Source organism: Sprattus sprattus, assembly GCF_963457725.1.
Source record: "Sprattus sprattus genome assembly, chromosome: 1".
NCBI classification, from domain to species: domain Eukaryota; kingdom Metazoa; phylum Chordata; class Actinopteri; order Clupeiformes; family Clupeidae; genus Sprattus; species Sprattus sprattus.
Window position 1 is genome coordinate 59,219,592 of NC_137920.1, and position 19,763 is coordinate 59,239,354.

Consider the following 19,763-nt stretch of genomic DNA (forward strand, 5'->3'; position numbering starts at 1 on the left):
TGTCCCTGAAACGGATTTTCTCAGATTTTCTGTTCAGTGTGGCACTGTCCTCTTGGCCCACAAGCCATTGTCATTCATCACTCTCTCTCTGCTCTTTCTCTTTTGTATCGATGGGCATCTGTTTGGGCAAGTTTCTTGCCATTAGTGCTTTTTGTCTTCATTTGTAGTACTTCGCTTATCAAGAACGTCTTAATTTTGCCACATCTGCAGTCCTGTTAAAACATCTGAACTTAGATTCGGACAACCCAATTTGAGCTCAGTTTCTAGTTTGGCCAATGCTAGTCGGTCCCACCCATCCCGGAAAAGATTATCATCGCACGCAGTTTTATTGGCTGTGACATCGTATGTGGAATCAGGCGCTCGTGTTGTGTTACCGGATGGTTGTCAAACCCTGAAAGTGAGCGGTATTATTTGTTTTCGCCGAGCTGATTAGACGACTTCCTGGATTTCGCAGCGGTCATCGGTTTCCAGAGCAATAGCGAATGAATCGAGGACCCGATGACTGAACCTGTTCAAACCATCATCGATACCATTAATCTAACTCGGAGCTGACTGCCAAGTTTCATCCGGTTTTACGCTCAACAATGAACCAATGGCTACTGTTATATCTGCAGATATTAACGTCTATTTGTGTGCTTGGAGACTCGGGGTTTGCACAACTTGATGGCGCACCACCATCCAAAATTGGTGAGCAGTCTGCGGGTCAGGCTAACGTTATGCTAACTAGACTTGGTTCGTTCCATAGCAATCAAAGCGTGCAGTTGCTTTTAATTCGAAATTCTAAAGGCCAAATCAAATGATTAGCTATATGATTACATTGTTCACAATTCTTCAGATAGAATCAGATATAACCTATAGACAGTGCACGTGTATTCGATTATGATATCATCTTCCATTCCCTCTTTGCATCAGACATGTTGTGTTTATTTTAATATTAGGTAAACATAGAACCAGTCCTATAGTCACTACCATGCCAAACATTTAAGTGATCTCCCGCTGCTTCGTTCTTCTTGTATATCTGTAGCGGTGGTCGGGGCTGGAATTGGAGGGACAGCGACAGCACATTTCTTACGGCAGCATTTTGGGCCAGAGGTACGCATTGACGTCTTTGAAAAAGGAACTGTCGGCGGTCGGTTGGCAACAGTCACGGTCAATCACCACGACTATGAGTCCGGTGGATCCATCATCCATTCTCTTAATCTGCACATGCAAAACTTCGTCAAACAAATTGGTACGTTCATGTATGTATTTGTAAACGTTATCGGAGGTGTTGTACGATCTACTTATTTCTGTCTTAAACCAAGAGAGGGGCCATCATTTCTGATTTATTAAGAGTTCAGAACAAAGAGAGTTTACAGATATTGTTCTACTTTGAGTAATTGTGCAATCTATTATTTTGTTTCCTGTGCCTTATGATTACACCAACTTTCAGAATGACTAAATATTAGGGACGGGAATCGGCAGGGACCTCCCATACGAAACTATATCACGATACTTAGGTGGTGATTCGATATGTATCGCGATTGTGTGGGTATTGCGATTTTGCAAGTGATTCGATATAACGATTTCTTGCAATTTCTTTTGGTTATTATTTTTTTATAAGTTATTTGAACTTTGAATCATACATTCAATTACAACACAGTCTAATTCACTTTGAGCTTGCCAAGTTTAATTTCAAGTTTGAATTCCTAAATCTTAACATTAACTTAATGACTGCAGGGCAGCCAATAGAGAAAATAAATACAAATGTGCCCTTTTATTGTATAGCCCCTGTAAACTGCACACAAACTGACAGATTAAGAAATGAATGCCACTTTGGCTACTTTTCAACAATAAATAAAAGATAAATTAAATAGAATCAGTACAAGTTTTCTTAAAATAAGGGCTGTCAATAGATTTTAAAACATTTTGAAATTCATGATTCTAAATGAATCGCGATTAAAAGTTTTCTTTTCTTTTCAAGACTACATCTTATAAATTGACGAGTAATCACTTCAGACAGCGTGTATTTTAGACACTGTTGTTTAATTGTATTTTTTTCATGCTCTCTCGCCGTCATACGAGGAATGTATGCGAGACACAATGGTGGCCCTCTAGGGGTAAGCAATTCGAATCACCTCAGTCAGCCCACCGTCTTCAACTACCGGCAACCCAAACTGCTACAGAGTTGGCCAACGTTCTTCCAGACGTGCAATTTAAACTGTTGAGGTGCAGCATGAATTTCGGAACTAACGTCTGACATGTTTGCAGTCCAACATGTTAGCCTTTGTATTCCTATCTAGTTACTATGTGTGAAGCTGAGCTTCTAGCTGTAAGGAACTCACTAATATAATGCATTGCGCAATATGTAGGATTATAAACAGCAATATTTTTTCCCCGCCTTATATACAATAATTAAAAGCAGGCTAGACAAAAAAAAAAAAAGCGTGGCGGTTAAATAATCGTCACACATAAGAATCGCGATTTGTAACTGAATCGATTTCCCCCCCCCCCATCCCTACTAAATATACACTGTTCCTTGCCAAGTCGTTTATAAGATAAGAGTATTATTATTGTATTATTATTCATAATAATTTATGCATTTTTATTGAATGGTGCCTTTCATGACACTCAAGGTCTCATTGAGTGAGTATGCATTGTGTAATGCAATCAAGCCAATGCTTGGTGCTCTCATACATTGTTTTTTTGTTTTTGGAAATACAAAAAAAGGCAACAATGTACCAAGAGTGTGTGGCTGTGTAGGACTGTAGGTGACACCAGTGGCATGTGTTTTCAGTTTTGAGTTCCTCCTGGTAAGGCGTCATGAATGTCAATATGATTCACCAGGGCTGAAGTACAGAAAGAATATTGCAGGAAAAACGGCTGTATTCAACGGCAAGGAGTTCATCCTGGAGGAGACTGACTGGTACCTCCTTGACCTCTTCCGCCTGTGGTGGCGCTATGGGATCAGCTTCATACGCCTGCAGATGTGGGTGGAGGAGATCATGGAGAAGTTCATGAGGTGAGTGGAGAATGAGGGTGGAGGAATAAGAATTTCCAGTGAATGGAACTTGTAGCAGTCAGATGTCCGACTCTCCCTCTTGCCCCCCCCCCCCCCCCCCCCAACTGATCTAATGACACAATCAATATCTACTGAATCTGATACCTCCTCTCTCTCTCTCTTACTCACACACACATATGCACACACTGCTTCTCTTTTTGCTACTCAATGCATTATCAGGTCATCTCATCTTGCTCTCTCTCCCCCCCTCCACACACACACACCTCTGCACAGGATCTATAAATACCAGGCTCATGGCTATGCCTTCAGCTCAGTGGAGGAGCTGCTGCACTCTCTGGGAGGCTCAGGGTTTCTCAACATGACCCAGCGTCCTCTGTCTGAATCACTTCTGGAGCTCGGCGTATCCCAGCGCTTCATTGACGAGGTCATTGCCCCCATCATGATGGTCAACTATGGCCAGAACATCAGCATTCCTGCATTTGTGGGTAAGAAGTCAGGTGGTGTTACTCTACAGATCTATCTGTAGTCTGTTGTAGAGACATTCTATGGAGCTAACATACTCATATATTATCTATACCCCATGTTCATATTTGGATAGCACAAGAGTATATTTATATTTATTTACTCAGCAGCTGCTTGAAGTTTACAGTACAGTGTACATGTATGTCTCCTTTGTGGGAGAGAGTGTACGGTTACCAGGGTTTCTGTCAGGACTTTTTTCTTGCTTGTTCAGTGTCCAGAAAAAAATTATTTAATTGAATTACAAATTTGAAACTTACTGGTCACTTTTCAAGAACAGCCAATATATATTATATATAAATATATGCAAATATAATGTACATCTAGCTAGGGGGTCCGAAAGAATGACAATGACCTGAAGTCAGTTTGACTATTTTACTTAACAGTATCGATTAAGCAAAATGAGCAATAACTGAGGAAAACCTCAACTTAAGCTGCTAGGCTATTATAAAACATCTGTAACCTGTAACATCTGTAGCCTGTTTGAAAAAGGCTGCATGACATCATATGTTTCCTATACAGTGGTGGACGAAGTACACTAACTATGTACTTAAGTGAAAGTATAGATACCTGGTGTAAAATATTACTCCAGTAAAAGTAGAAGTATGCATTTTGAATTTCCACTTAAGTAGAAGTATAAAAGTATTTGCCTTCAAACATACTTAAGTATTAAAAGTAAAAGTACCTTAATGAATTATGGTTCTAATGGCCTTTTATCATTTTCACATCAAAGCTCGGGCTCAATCAACTGATATAAGATGAAAATACTAATGCCAATCTTTAAATAGTGTCTTACATTTGTCTATTTAAAAGTGTATAAGCACAAAACATTGAAAGCTATCTATTGCCATTAGGTAAGACAAAGTGGTTATGAAATACAAGAGAACAATTATTTAATTTTACATTTATTTGTAACTTAGTTGCACATTTAATTATACAAAAATGTGAAGTTAAACATAAGCTCCTTTACTATATCACATCTGTCGGTCTGTGTTACCCTTAAACTCATAAGTCCTGATTTATGTTTCAAAGTATGATAAATACCATTACAGGAACTAGTTCCACAAAATCAGAAAATGTGGTGTTGTAATAGTTTGTGCTGGAGACTAGTGTTAGCAGTGATATTCCCTACACAACCCTAGGTACAAAAACAACAACATTTGACCTAGTTATGCTAGTTTGTGCTGGAGACTAGTGTTAGCAGTGATACTCCCTACACAACCCTAGGTACAAAAACAAAACACTTGACCTCAGATCAAACGTGAAGAAAAAAAATGTCATTACAGGAACTAGTTTTTGCATAAGTTTCACAAAATTACAGAGCATACCAGTCTGCACCGAAGACTGTAAAGAGGTATGTAGTGATACCTTTACCGAGGGAGTTTGTCAAGAACTGCATGATAAAAGTTTGCGACATCTTGTGCCCTTATAAAAGGCAAGCATTTTTAAATGTGAGCCTGAGCAGAAACTCCGTTGATTGTGTATGTTTCTTCCATCATTTAGCGTTACGTAGGCTAAGCTTGAGCATAAAACAGCCTCAAAATGCAGCAGAATTCAACGTAGCCCACGCTCAACGAACGAACCAAACTGACAAATCCGAAAGGACTTCAGAGCAAATAGCGCTAATCCCTGATTGGTGTGATTGTGAACTCACTCTGACCTTTCATTATTTGATTCGCTTTGGGAAAAAGGAACGAGAGGCTTTACTGAATGTAATGGAGTAAAAAGTACGAATTTTCACTTTGAAATGTAGTGGAGTGGAAGTATAAAGTCTCACCAAATAGAAATACTTGAGTAAAGTACAGATACATAGATATGTTACTTAAGTACAGGAACGAATGACATTTACTTCGTTACTGTCCACCACTGATCCTATAGGCTACAAGGTTACTGGAGCGAAGGGAGAGCGTGGTCACCCCACCCGGACTCAAACCCAGGGTGCCAAACATGCGCTCTGACCGCCACACCAAAGAGCCAGGCTCAGTGGCATGGCAGCTAGAGAGCATATTCACCTGTAGGGATGATCACATCGTCACACTGCCCTCACCTTCGGGAAGCGCAACCAGGCGCTTCACGCACACAGGCATCCCTCACGCAAACACCAATCATGCTTCTCCCATCCAGAGCACCCCACACTAGTGCTTCACCCAACCATGGGGTCCTTCACACAGTGCTTCACCCAACCATGGGGTCCTTCACACGGGGTCAACATTTGAAGGGGTCCCTCACACAATGTTCACGGTTGCGCCTCCTATGACCTCACAACAGGGCATTCCACTTCTGACACCATTTGTAGCGAAGGGAGAGCGTGGTCACCCCACCCGGACTTGAACCAGGGTCTACGGGGTGCCAAACATGCCCGGTTCAATGGCATGGCAGCCAGAGAGCATATTCACCTGTAGGGACAATCACATCGTCACACTTACATTTTATTTTCCCCTTAATTTTAAATTTCACTGCTTTCCCTCAAAAAGGACAGCTCTCGGAAAGGAATGGAGCCATAAGATCTGGTCGCCTTCAAAGAGCCGTTTGGTGAAAATAAAGTAATACAGGCTGTTTCGTTGTCAAAACACAAATGTCCTGTTTAGGGATAGCCTAAATGATACGATTACCAGGCAAGCACGGGTAATTACATGCTAATGGAAACCCTGGTTATATCTCATATTCAGTGCTAAGAGCAGCATGCCTTTTTTTCTTTTTCCCAGGAGCGGTGTCTCTTGCAGGGGCTCAGGCCAACCTGTGGGCAGTGGAGGGGGGCAATAAGCTGGTCTGCTCAGGGCTGCTAAAGCTGGCAAAAGCCAACCTCATCCAGGCACAGGTCAACGCCATATCCCCTCAGGCTGCAGGTTTGCAACTCAAGCCACTCTGACTGTCACTGCTGATGTTTTACATAGACATACCATGTTGTGGGTATGGTGATGGATGCCATACACAGTGAAAGCATCTGATTTATTCTTGTAGAATTTTCACTTTTGCACTTAATTAGATATCATGATACTTCTGGGAATATAGAAGCAAACTGTTCACACGGTTAAAACCTTTGAACACTAATTTCAAAGGCTTGATCGCACTGTTCAAAACTGTTCTCATCATATGTCAATACTTGAGTATACTAGGTATACTATACTGATGTGACAGTTGATTATATTCTAAAGAGACAATTTGGATGTGAAACAGGTTTTGCTGTTTTGTTTAACTAAAGGAGAGTCAACTCAATATCGTCTCAGCTACTCCACCCAGACGGAGAACCAAACGGAAGTGTATGACATCGTAGTGGTGGCCACACCCCTCCAGCCTAGCGTGGGCTCTGGCATCTCCTTTGAGGGTTTTGATCCCCAGCCCCCCGCCATCGCCGGAGCGTACCACCACACCGTAGCCTCCATCGTCCATGGCTACCTGAACTGTTCCTACTTTGGCTACCCGGATCCCAAGCTGTTCCCTTTCGCCAGCGTCCTGACCACGGACGCACCTGGGTTGTTCTTCAACAGTGTGGCCAATGTCTGTCCGGTGAACATCACCGCTGGCTTCCGCCGCAAGCCTCCGCAAGAGGCTGCTGTCTACAAAGTGTTCTCCCAAGAGCCCTTGGGTAAGAAGGAGCTGAAGACACTGTTCAAGTCGTACTACTCAGTGCAGGTAACAGACTGGCAGGCCTACCCGCACTACTGGAGCACCCAAGAACTCCCACCAGTCATCTTGCATGATGGACTCTACTACCTCAACGGTATAGAGTGGGCAGGCAGCGCCATGGAGATGAGCTCTGTGGCGGCAAAAAACATCGCCTTGCTGGCATACCACCGCTGGAGCCGCCAGGTTGAGATGATTGACCAGAAGGACCTAATGCACAAAATCAAGACCGAATTGTAACCAGTGTCCATTACAGACACAACGTTTTGAAGAGCTGGTGGATATGGGGTGTGTGTGCGTGTGTGTGTGACTGAAGATTTGTCAGAAATCTGAATAACATCTCATAATACGATAAAGGCAAAAACAGTGGTATTTCAGAGCCTTTCATATGTAAACGTCCCTTTAACAGTCTCATTGAGTCTGAAACTAAAATGGGTGGGTTTTTTTGTTTTGTTATTTTAGTCAAACAGGCATTTGACACCTTTTGGTTAGGGAACTAGATGTGTATTAAACAAATATCAGACCTACTAAATGACCGTGGTGGCATGCAGGCATGATGGCACTGCTATTTAAGTGTTTCAGCTAACGCCAATAATTCAGTATTTGGTATACCACTGTATGTCAAATTATTTATTTGAATGTATTTATTAACTCTGTACAATGTTCAGAGCTTTTTGAAAGGCACATACATTTTTGAAGGTGTTTCTGATGCTGAGCTAGGTATTTGTTTTGGTTTGGTTGTTTGAGAGAAAGCTTACTGGAATAAATGTGTTTGTTATTTTTTTTATTATTATTATTGGGGAGGGGATACTATATTTCCATTGCTATTCTTACATATGGGCCTGTGTTATGGAAAATCGCAGGTCTTGCTGTTTCTTCATTAGTTAAAGTAAGGTACTAAAAATGCCAAATTTACAGGTTTGGTTCACGGTGAACAGTGCGCTGAATACTATGAAAACTAAGGGCCAAAATATACTTCTACGACTCTGTTACTCCTTGGTCATGCAGTTGCCTCGACGGACTCGTTTTCATTTATGGTTTTACGACGGTTGTGGGTGTTGTGAAGTATTGACGGAGTCGGATAGTTAAACATTTTTGGAAGTGCACGTCAGGCCACGGAGTGGTGCTCAGAGAGGGTTTGCAATGCCGGAGAGGGCTCTCTGTGTCTCCGTGTCTCCGTTACCGGACGACCAGCGCCTGTACGACTTGAACAGATGACTCAGTGAATTAATTATACTGAACAGGTTATTACATTTAGAGTTGAGATTAGATAAGCTACACTTTTATTAATCCCTTGAGGGAAATTCAGGTGTTATAGCAAAAAAGGTAGTAGGAATAGAAATCAAGTATATACATAAACATCAAAATAGTTGTCCACTGCCTCCACCTCCTCCCCTAGAAGTTGGGGCCCTCTGCTTGCTACGCCGGTAGTCCACCACCAGCTCTACGGGCTTCGTGATGTTGAGCTGGAGGTGATTGGTTTCACACCACCCTACAAAACTCTCCACCAGAGCTCTGTACTCCACCTCGTTGTCGGCCGTGATGCAGCTGACAATGGAGTAGTCATCGGAAAACTTCTGTAGGTGGCATGTACTTGAATTGAAGCGGAAGTCGGAGGTGTAGAGGGTGAACAGGAAAGGTGACAGCACAGTTCCTTGGGGGGCGCCGGTGCCGCTCACCAACACATCCGAGGTATTGTGGTCTGCTACTGAGGTAGTCCGTGATCCAGGCCACCATGCCAGGGTCCACCTGCATCACTGAGATCACCGGGGTGGCTGGATGGTGTTGAAAGCGCTTGAGAAGTCAAAGAACATGGCTCTCAAGGTGCTGCGCGGCTTCTCCAGGTGTGTGTAGGCTCTGTGGAGCATGTAGATGATTGCGTCATCCACACCAATGTTTGCCTGATATGCGAACTGCAGGGGGTCCAGGGAATCATTCACCAGGGGCTTGAGGTGCTGCAAGACCAGTCTAAATGGCGTGTGACGTCAGAGAAACTGGCCTGTAGAAGGGACGGGGGGGAGACAAGGTGTGAGGGGGCACTGGTGGTGGAGACCCAAAACATCAAACATTTCACACACCTTTACTGTGCTGACAACAGCTGGTTAAAATTATTTGCATATTATCCCAAAATGTGATTTCATTTACCAACGACACTTCTTGCACAATATATCAAAATTAAAGCATTTCTTTACAATCCATTGTAAAATAAACATAAAAAATAGAAACACTATGAGACAAAATATCGTATGGCAAAATTCTAAAAGCTCTCAAAGCCTTGTCGTTAGTCAAATGGGACATTAACCTCAGGATTAAAAAAAACGAATGCCTGTCTATTCATTAAGTATTACAAAATGTCTAAACCTCAAGCAAAATTGTTTTTTCCACTGGTGTTAAAATCTTTAGCTGCTCCTGTTCCATTTGCTCCAGTTACTGAAGCTTCCAAAACATTTGAACTACCTTGACTGTTCAAGTTCAAGTTTATTACAGTGCATGAAATGCCCTGTATTGTTATTCTTAGGCTTCTTCTTCTTCTTCTTCTTCTTGTTACCTTTTTCTGCGATTAATTCAGCCCGAACCGCTTAACGTAGAAACTTCATTCAAACTTTGTCGCGTAGGTCTTGTAAACGACACTTATGCTATGTATTTTTCACTTTTCTAAACTTTATACTTTTTAAGATATTAAAGAAAAACGAATATAATTTCTCCCATTGACTTACATTGGGCCATTATGACATCATAATAGGAACCTCTTCTCTCTCTGTCCCTCTCAATTTAACTGTAACTAGGAACATTAAGACACCATCCATTCTCTATTTTTTTTCTCTCCATCTCTCCATCTTTCTCTCTGTCAACTTTCTCTCACACTCAATCTCTCTTCTTCACTCCATTTTTATCTCCTTTTTTCAATATTTTCACTCTCTCTTTATCTCTTCATCCAGAGCCACTCTTGTTCACTCTTCTTTCCTTCTTCCACTCTTCTTTCCTTTCTTATTTTCTTCTTCCATTTTTCTTTCCTTCTTCCACTCTTCTTGCCTTTCTTTTTTCCTTCATCCACTCTTCTTTCCTTCTTCCACTTTTCTTTCCTTTCTTCACTCTTCTTTCCTCCTTACACTCTTCTTTCCTTTCTTCTTTCCTTCTTTCACTCTTCTTTCTTTTCTTATTTCCTTCTTCCACTCTTCTTTCCTTCCTTCACTCTTCTTTCCTTTCTTCTTTCATTATTTCACTCTTCTTTCTTTCCTTCTTACACTCTTCTTTCCTTTCTTCACTCTTCTTTCTTTTCTTCTTTCCTTCTTTCACTCTTCTTTCCTTTCTTCTTTCCTTCTTCCACTCTTCTCTCCTTTCTTCACTCTTCTTTCCTTTTGTCTTTCCTTCTTCCACTCTTCTTTCCTTTCTTCTTTCCTTCTTTCACTCTTCTTTCTTTTCTTCTTCCTTTCTTAACCTTTGCATTTCATGCACTGGTATTTCCTTCAGGAAATGCATTTTCTAGTTTATATATCACATCATATGTAATACATAGACACAATGGGCCTCATTCTCGACAGCAGTTGGGAAGACTTTCCAAAGGATTTCAGAAGGAACTACACTTCGGAAACATTTATGAAAACATTTGCATTCTCGTTGTTTTTTTCTTCTGTGCTTTCTTCTGAACTTCAGACAACTTTCAGAACTCGAAATAGCAGTCGTAACTCTACCGGAATCTTCTCAAATGGGGTTCCACGGGCCATCTTGTGGTTATTTGAGGAATCGCGTTGAGGAATGACATTTGAAAAAACTCTGTATTACAGTAAAAGGGTTAACGGGCGAATTTGTGAGAACCCGTTGGTGATTGCTTTCACGTCAACTCTACAGACATCCTCGGATTAAAATAATTATGATAATAATAAATACGAGAATATTTGTATCATTAACAATTACGTTTCACATTTATAGTCATTATGCGAGGTAGTGTTTATTGTTACACTAGGTCTATATGGCTCGTAGCTTGACTGTTCTCTCCCTTGTAGGCTACGTCACTTTGGACAAAGGCCGCGTCTGCTAAGAGACTGATTGTGAATGACATGAACACTGCAAATGTAAGTGAATAAATACAATACCATTAAGCTCAATCTCTAAGAACAAAGGAATGAATATATTGCAATTTATACTACTACTGGTGGCCAGTCTTCACCCCTATGGTGGCCATTTCGAACGACAGGACGGACTACAGTTTATACTCATACTTGGGACCGGTCTTCACACCTATGGTGCCTATTTTTCGATAAAAAACAAAAAAAAGTGACTACTTAAATGTGTTTTACGGACTTCGGACGTTCAACGTTATACAATATCTCCACCTTATTAATGAACACCTGTTACGAGGTGGATTCGGGAGATAGCGACAGCACACGTTTCTAAAATTGCGTCTCCTAATAAGGAGCTGGCAGGGCGTGTATGTATGCAAATCCACTTTCACGAGAACGCGCATCAATCTAAGAAGCTAATCGGAAGGAGCCCAGCTGAGAAGACTTCGGCTGCTTATGAACACATTTTCAAGCGTGCGGGAATGCAGCGGAAGCGTTTCTCTTACGTTGTTTTTGCGAAGTCGTGTAAGAAACATTTCTGAAGAATTACAGAAAAAGGTCGATTCTCGACAGCAGTTGGGAAGACTTTCCGAAGGATTTCAGAAGGAACTCCACTTCGGAAACATTATGAAAACATTTGCATTCTCGTTATTTTTTTCTTCTGTGCTTTCTTCTGAACTTCAGACAACTTTCAGAACTCGAAATAGCAGTCGTAACTCTGCCGTAATCTTCTCAAATGCGATTCCATGGGCCATCTTGTGGTTAGGCCTATTTCAGGAATCGCGTTGAGGAATGACATTTGAAAAAACTCCGTATTACAGTAAAAGGGTTAACAGGCGAATTTGTGAGAACCCGTTGGTGATTGCGTTCACGTCAACTCTACAGACATCCTCGGATTAAAATAATTATGATAATAATAAATACGAGAATATTTGTATCATTAACAATTACGTTTCACATTTATAGTCATAATTATACGAGGTAGTGTTTATTGTTACACTAGGTCTATATGGCTCGTAGCTTGACTGTTCTCTCCCTTGTACGTCATTTTGGACAAAGGCCGCGTCTGCTAAGAGACTGATTGTGAATGATCTGAACACTGCAAATGTAAGTGAATAAATAAATAAACACTAAGCTCAATCTCTAAGGAGTACGGTATGAATTTATTGCTATTTATACTACTACTGGTGGCCAGTCTTCACCCCTATGGTGGCCATTTCGAACGACAGGACGGACTACAATTTATACTCGTACTTGGAACCGGTCTTCACACCTATGGTGCCTATTTTTCGATAAAAAAAAACAAAAAAAAGTGACTACTTAAATGTGTTTTACGGACTTCGGACGTTCAACGTTATACAATATCTCCACCTTATTAATGAACACCTGTTACGAGGTGGATTCGGGAGATTGCGACAGCACACGTTTCTAAAATTGCGTCTCCTAATAAGGAGCTGGCAGGGCGTGTATGTATGCAAATCCACTTTCACGAGAACGCGCATCAATCTAAAAAGCTAATCGGAAGGAACCCAGCTGAGAAGACTTCGGCTGCTTATGAACACATTTTCAAGCGTGCGGGAATGCAGCGGAAGCGTTTCTCTTACGTTGTTTTTGCGAAGTCGTGTAAGAAACATTTCTGAAGAATTACAGAAAAAGGTCGAGAATGAGGCCCAATGTGCTTTGAGTGCAGAGAAGACATTCAATTATCTAAAATAAACAAACACACTTAGCAAGATACAAAAAAAAAAATATATATATACAGTACTGTGCAAAAGTTTTAGGCAGGTGTGAAAAAATGCTATGAACTAAGAATGCTTTGAAAAATTTAAACAATAAATGTTTATTTTGTATCCATTTACATGGTAAGACTGAGCACAGCAACAAGACACAACGTAGTTATACTGCATAAGCAGGGTCTCTCCCAGACAAAGATTTCAAAGCAGACAGGGGTTTCAAAATGTGCAGTTCAAGCTCTTTTGAAGAAGACGTTGAGGATCGTAGACGCAGTGGTCAACCAAGGAAACTTAATGCAGCTGATGAAAAACACAGCAAGCTTATTTACCTTCAAAATCGGAAGATGTCAAGCAGTGCCATCAGCTCAGAACTGGCAGAAACCAGTGGTACCCAGGTACAGACATTTACTGTCCGGGGAAGTCTGGCCAGAAGTGGTCTTCATGGAAGAGTTGCAGCCAAAAAGCTCTACCCCGACAAGGAAACAAGGCCAAGTGACTGAACTAAGCACGAAAACATAGAAACTGGGGTGCAGAAACATGGCAGAAGGTGCCCTGGACTGATGAGTCAAAATTAGAAATATTTGGCTGTAGAAGAAGGCAGTTTGTTCGCCGAAGGGCTGGAGAGAGGTACAATAATGAGAGTCTGCAGGCAACAGTGAAGCATGGTAGAGGTTCCTTTCCAGTTTGGGGCTGCATTTCTGCAAGTGGAGTTGGAGATTTGGTCAGGATGAATGGTGTCCTCAATGCTGAGAAATACAGGCAGATACTAATCCATCATGCAATACCATCAGGGAGGCGTATGATTGGCACCAAATGTATTCTGCAGCAGGAACATAACCCCAAACATACAGCCAATGGGCCTCATTCTCGACCTTTTTCTGTAATTCTTCAGAAATGTTTCTTACACGACTTCGCAAAAACAACGTCAGAGAAACGCTTCCGCTGCATTCCCGCACGCTTGAAAATGTGTTCATAAGCAGCCGAAGTCAGCTGGGTTCCTTCCGATTAGCTTCTTAGATTGATGCGCGTTCTCGTGAAAGTGGATTTGCATACACGCCCTGCCAGCTCCTTATTAGGAGACGCTATTTTAGAAACGTGTGCTGTCGCAATCTCCCGAATCCACCTCGTAACAGGTGTTCATTAATAGGGTGGAGATATTGTATAACGTTGAACGTCCGAAGTCCGTAAAACACATTTAAGTAGTCACTTTTTTTTTTTAAATCGAAAAATAAGCACCATAGGTGTGAAGACCGGTCCCAAGTACGAGTATAAATTGTAGTCCGTCCTGTCGTTCGAAATGACCACCATAGGGGTGAAGACTGGCCACCAGTAGTAGTATAAATTGCAATGAATTCATAACGTAGTTCTTAGAGATTGAGCTTAGTGTTTATTTATTTATTAACTTACATTTGCAGTGTTCATGTCATTAACAATCAGTCTCTTAGCAGACGGCCTTTATCCAAAGTGACGTACAAGGGAGAGAACAGTCAAGCGAGCCATATAGACCTAATGTAACAATAAACACTAGGCCTACCTCGTAAAATTATGACTATAAATGTGAAACGTAATTGTTAATGATACAAATATTCTCGTATTTATTATTATCATAATTATTTTAATCCGAGGATGTCTGTAGAGTTGACTTGAACGCAATCACCAACGGGTTCTCACAAATTCGCCCGTTAACCCTTTTACTGTAATACGGAGTTTTTTCAAATGTCATTCCTCAACGTGATTCCTCAAATAACCACAAGATGACCCGTGGAATCCCATTTGAGAAGATTCCGGTAGAGTTACGATTGCTATTTCGAGTTCAGAAAGTTGTCTGAAGTTCAGAAGAAAGCACAGAAGAAAAAAATAACGAGAATGCAAATGTTTTCATAAATGTTTCCGAAGTGGAGTTCCTTCTGAAATCCTTTGGAAAGTCTTCCCAACTGCTGTCGAGAATGAGGCCCAATGTCATTAACAATATCTTCAGCTTAAAGAAGAACAGAAAGTCCTGCAAGTGACGGTATGACCCCCACAGAGCCCTGATCTCTACATCATCGAGTCTGTCTGGGTTTACATGAAGAGACAGAAGAATTTTAGGAAGCCTACATCCACAGAAGATCTGTGCTTAGTTCTCCAAGATGTTTGGAACAATTTACCAGCTGAGTTCCTTCAAAAACTGCGCAAGTGTATCTGGAAGAATTGATGCTATTTTGAAGGCAAAGGGTGGTCACACCAAATATTGATTTAATTTAGAATTTTCTTCTGTTCCTTCACTGCATTTTGTTAATTTATGAAGAATTGATGAAAATAAACTGTTAACACTTCCATTTTTGAAAGCATTCTTAGTTTACAGCATTTTTTCACACCTGCCTAAAACTTTTGCACAGTACTGTATATATGTATATACATGAAATAAAATTAATAAAATAAAAACAATAAAATGAAGTGTTAAAAACAAAAACCTATAGTCATGAATAGGCTGAAGAAAATAAAAAAGTTTGAATTCCCTTTTTAAAAGATAGCACTGATGCGATGACCTTAACTCCAGAGGTAGGCTATGGGCACAGTAACTAAAGCCACCGTGTGCGGCATTGGTGTTTATTCCTTGGGTCGTGAGAAGACATTATTGGAGGACCTTAGGCAACGCAGTCCACTTTGTACCAAACTAATGCATAGTATTGTAAAACCCATATACACAGGGTTTAATAGTATGTGAAAGAGTTTGATAGGTCTACTATTGTGTACTACTCTTAACTTTACTAATAGACATAAGGACATATTGAGGGAATCAGTGCAGGGCAGTTTTGTATGCTCAATGGATTCGGCTTTTAGAACTCATTTATTTTAAATCCATATTTACGGTTTGCCACGTTTTTTTTTTTTACTAAACTGTCAGGCAAAGGTAGTTTATGTGCTGCTGAAGCGCGCACAACTGTCAGGCAAAGGTTAATATGCGCTGTGCGTTCGATGACGTTTCATAAATCAACCAGTATCTACAAGTCATGTGACTTCTCTTCCTGATGTGTTCCAGAGTACGTAGTAAAAGTTGACTGCTGAAGTTGCAGGACCGGCAGATTAGCCAGAAAGTGGTAATTACATTGGATTAGTTGAAAACGTAGTCATGACGGAACAACATTTTGCTATTACGATGGCTGTTGTAACGCTTTTTTGGGGGTTCATTGGGGGAGTTGTCCCGTGGATTATTCCCAAAGGACCTAACAGAGGGTAAGTTAACTGAGGCTATCTAGCGATACCTGGTAGCTAACGTTTAGCTACCAACGGGGAATCACAAGGTTCGCTAAAATGTTCTCCGAGGAGTTCGTCTGACGGCCCTTTAATTTTGAGTGCTTACAGTTTAACTCGCATGCTATTAAAATTAACTACAAAAATTAAGCCTGTTGGTTAACCGGAAAAAGGTGGACGCCTTACCCAACTTGGTTAAGGCTGTCTTCAGAGAACTAAAGTTAGTTTTAGGAGGGCAACAGTTTAACGTTAACACTTAAAATGTCTGGGCTATACGCTGGCCAATATTGATGTTGTCTTACAATGCAAATGTTCTGAGGCCATTGCAGTCCAGTGCTCTTTGCTTCTGTTTATTCAAAGTAAATTAATTAACATGCAAAAAATGTAACGTTATCTGATATTAGCTCTACTCTTGTGTGTCACCGGTGTGACAAACACGGTGTTCTAAAAGCGAAGTAGGATATAGCTCAACGTGAAAAATGACTGATCTGTTGATGTTTGGAGATAAGCTATGTTCAACTACATATAAAATATGCTGCTTAAACACAATCAACCTTTATTATTTTAATCGTGTGATGTTCATGCAGTGGCATAATGACTAATGCAAAACGGGAAGTTGTGCGGTTCTTGTTTCACTAATAATCCATTTCACTCACAGGGTCATCGTTACCATGTTAATACTGACAGCTGTTTGCTGCTACTTGTTGTAAGTATTGACTTTTCTTCGTCTTGAGTGATTACAAGTATAGTACTCACATGCCAAAACCATTCTATGGTTGACATTACATCTTAATATCCTTTCTACATCTACCTCATCTCACTAAACCCTTTGCTTAAGCATCCTTCATCATATTTTACAAGATCTTAACTCAAAATGTTCCTCTGTTATCTGTTATCTTGTCTCAATGCGCTGCATCTCCATAAAATGATATTGAGAATAATTGGACTGAAGGCATGCTCTAAGGCTAGGGGGCAGTGTGCAGACTATGGCTTAATTTATTCTGCCGATCTCTTCTGCCAAGGCTGTTTTGAAACAGAAAGGCTTTTGTGTGTGTTTGTGTGTGTGTATCAGTGAGTGTGAGTGAGAGCAAGAATGTGTGAAAGCATGATTCACCAGAGGATCAACAAGCCTGAGAAATGTGTTTCTTCATGCCTCTCATATCTGAGAAACAAGTTTCGGTGAAGTCCCAGCCATCTACATTTTACCTCAGCTAGAGAAGTAGGGACAGATCTCTCTTGGCATGTCAATTCATTTGGACTACTTCAACGTGGCAGGATTTTTGCTCGATGTTTCATATTTTTCTGACCCTCATTTGTTTCATTGGAATGGCAACTCCATGATTAACAATGTTTTTAAATTGTATAAGAAGGCTAGAAGCGTGTTACAGTTTTGTAAACATGCAAAGGGTCACAGCCATCTTAATTGACTTTTCACAGAACCAGAAATAAATTAACATAAGGTGAAGGTAAAAACTGCAAGTGTTGTAAGACCCCATCAATGATTTCAAAATCTTAATGCATGAATGCTGGAAAATATCTAAACAAAAAACACATGGTTCATATGAGATTTTATATGAGGGCATATACAAGATATGGGTTCCTTTTGTGGGCTGAGATGATGATAGCCTCAAATGTCAGCCAAATATGGGAAATGTGTGTGATGCAATTTACTCAACTAAGGTGTTCCTTTTTTTCCTCTTTAAATATGCAGTGCATTTGAAGCAGGACCTCTGTCCTATGGTATTCATTATTGTCATAAAGCTGTAATCTTCTCCGAGTATTTTAACAGAGCACTGTTTCCAAGCAGTGCCCGAGCAGTCATCAAATATATAATTCTAAGGGGCTTCTGTTCCAAAATACTCCAGTCAATACTACTATACATTTAATAAGTTACATCCAGTCAATACTGCTATACATTTAATAAGTTGCATCCAGTCAATACTAATATACATTTAGTAAGTTAGATTCAGTCAATACTAATATACATTTAATAAGTTACTTACAGCCTGTCTCTATTGAACTCATTGCAGTACATGTTTGTCTGATTTCATTTTACAATTAGACCTCAAACCTAAGGTCATACTTACTTTGTTGGCCCTTTCTGAATGAATGCAATGTGGGACACTTCATTCTTGATCTTGAACATTGCCAGCACGTTTTTTATTATTCCTTTTGTGCATTTTCCCTGGTTACTTTTTCACAAAACTGTTTGAGTGTGTTTTACCATGATGACAGAAAGTTACAGAGAATAAAATGGTTGTGGAGTGTGGAGGGATAATGTTTTTTTTTTTTTTTTTACTAAACAAGCATTGACTTTCCCCCCTTTTCTTCTTTAGTTGGCTGATAGCGATCCTGGCACAGCTGAATCCTCTGTTTGGACCGGCCTTGAGCAACGACACTATTTGGTATCTGCAGTATCACTGGCCTTAAATCACAGTTCGCAACATCACAGAAACAAGAAATATCAGCGCTTCAACATGAGGATCAAAACAAAACTTTGTCTTGTCAGTCACTGGACAAATTTCAGTTTATAACCTGATTCATCTTGCCCTATGTTCAAATACTTAAAGACGTAAAAACTTTAAGCCTTAGAAACGTTAAGGCTCTCCCATTCTGTGGGCTGACGAAATGGAAGGCGGACAGAAGCAGTACTCAGCAGCTCAAAGTTGTCTCAGTCTGCTTTGATGAATATAATTTGTTTTTTTATTGTTATTATTATTATTTTAACACTTCATTGAATGGTTTGCCTCTAGACAGACAGAAGAGGTAAAAGTGCAAGCTTCTTGTTTGTGCAAAGCGTCATTCAGCCTTGTTTTTTGTCTAGGTTTTGTGTTTCTGCTAAGTAACCCCCTATTTAGTGAAAAGGTTGGCCTGGGCCCTGGAACGCGGGCGGCTTCTAAGCAGTGGGTGCATTGCAGACTACTCAGGATTGCCCAGGGCCTTGGCATGGGCCTGAGCTGACACTCTTGGACCTTCCCAGCAAAGTAGTCCAAGGCTGTATATATATATTTCAGTTTTGTAGTTGAAAAGATTGAATACTGTTGTTGGTACCGACCCTTTCAAAAATACTTCAGTATCCATCCATGTGTGTGGTGAACACCACATAGAGTATGTCATTTACTGGTCACATCAGATTGCCAAATTATTAAGATGTCTTGTTTGCCTCATCCTGTTGTCTGAAAATGTTTGTGTGCGTGTGATAATTTGCTTTTATTTTGCCATTCTCCAACACTTCTTAAGCAACGTTATCACAAGTTGAAGCAAACTTCAAAAAGACAGGTTTGGTGCTGGTGAAGATGACATTTATTGTATTGGTGAATGGTTGTATATGAAATGGACCTGTCCAATTAGTTTAGTTATTTATGGTAATAGGTAGTAGAAAGGCATCAAACAAATCCATTTTTTTTTAAAATACAACAAATAACATAATTATGCTCAACACTTGTGATATTTATTTGAAGAGGCTCATTAAAAGGAAGATTTGAATTAAATTAAGTAGTTCATTCAAATATTGTTATTTAGACATCGTGCCATGTGTTTACATGATAATCCCATTCTTTACAGACCACTCCATAACACCATAATGGATTC

At 40.4% G+C, this 19,763-nt stretch overlaps 2 protein-coding genes across 2 annotated transcripts; both read left to right on the top strand.

Annotated features, from left to right (window-relative positions):
- Nucleotides 1–483: 483 nt before the first annotated feature.
- Nucleotides 484–7,384, top strand: pcyox1l (prenylcysteine oxidase 1 like; the record flags this gene model as incomplete). Its single annotated transcript, XM_080853456.1, has 6 exons — nucleotides 484–687; nucleotides 1,025–1,231; nucleotides 2,827–3,001; nucleotides 3,275–3,486; nucleotides 6,226–6,366; nucleotides 6,723–7,384. The coding sequence occupies exons 1-6, from the start codon at nucleotides 585–587 to the stop codon at nucleotides 7,382–7,384; spliced, it is 1,500 nt and encodes a 499-aa protein (XP_080709582.1). The 5' UTR covers nucleotides 484–584.
- Nucleotides 7,385–15,986: 8,602 nt separating this feature from the next.
- Nucleotides 15,987–19,604, top strand: LOC308378476 (V-type proton ATPase subunit e 1-like). Its single transcript, XM_080855408.1, has 3 exons — nucleotides 15,987–16,154; nucleotides 16,831–16,878; nucleotides 18,509–19,604. Exons 1-3 carry the CDS (start codon nucleotides 16,051–16,053, stop codon nucleotides 18,600–18,602), a joined length of 246 nt encoding a protein of 81 aa, XP_080711534.1. The 5' UTR covers nucleotides 15,987–16,050; the 3' UTR covers nucleotides 18,603–19,604.
- Nucleotides 19,605–19,763: the final 159 nt, after the last annotated feature.

Bases quoted from the DNA above. Each gene is read 5' to 3' on its own strand.
- LOC308378476 (XM_080855408.1), top strand. From the start codon at position 16,051: ATGACGGAACAACATTTTGCTATTACGATGGCTGTTGTAACGCTTTTT. The intron at 16,155-16,830 runs GTAAGTTAACTG...TTTCACTCACAG, and splicing joins CCCAAAGGACCTAACAGAGG to GGTCATCGTTACCATGTTAA. The intron at 16,879-18,508 runs GTAAGTATTGAC...TTTCTTCTTTAG, and splicing joins GCTGTTTGCTGCTACTTGTT to TTGGCTGATAGCGATCCTGG.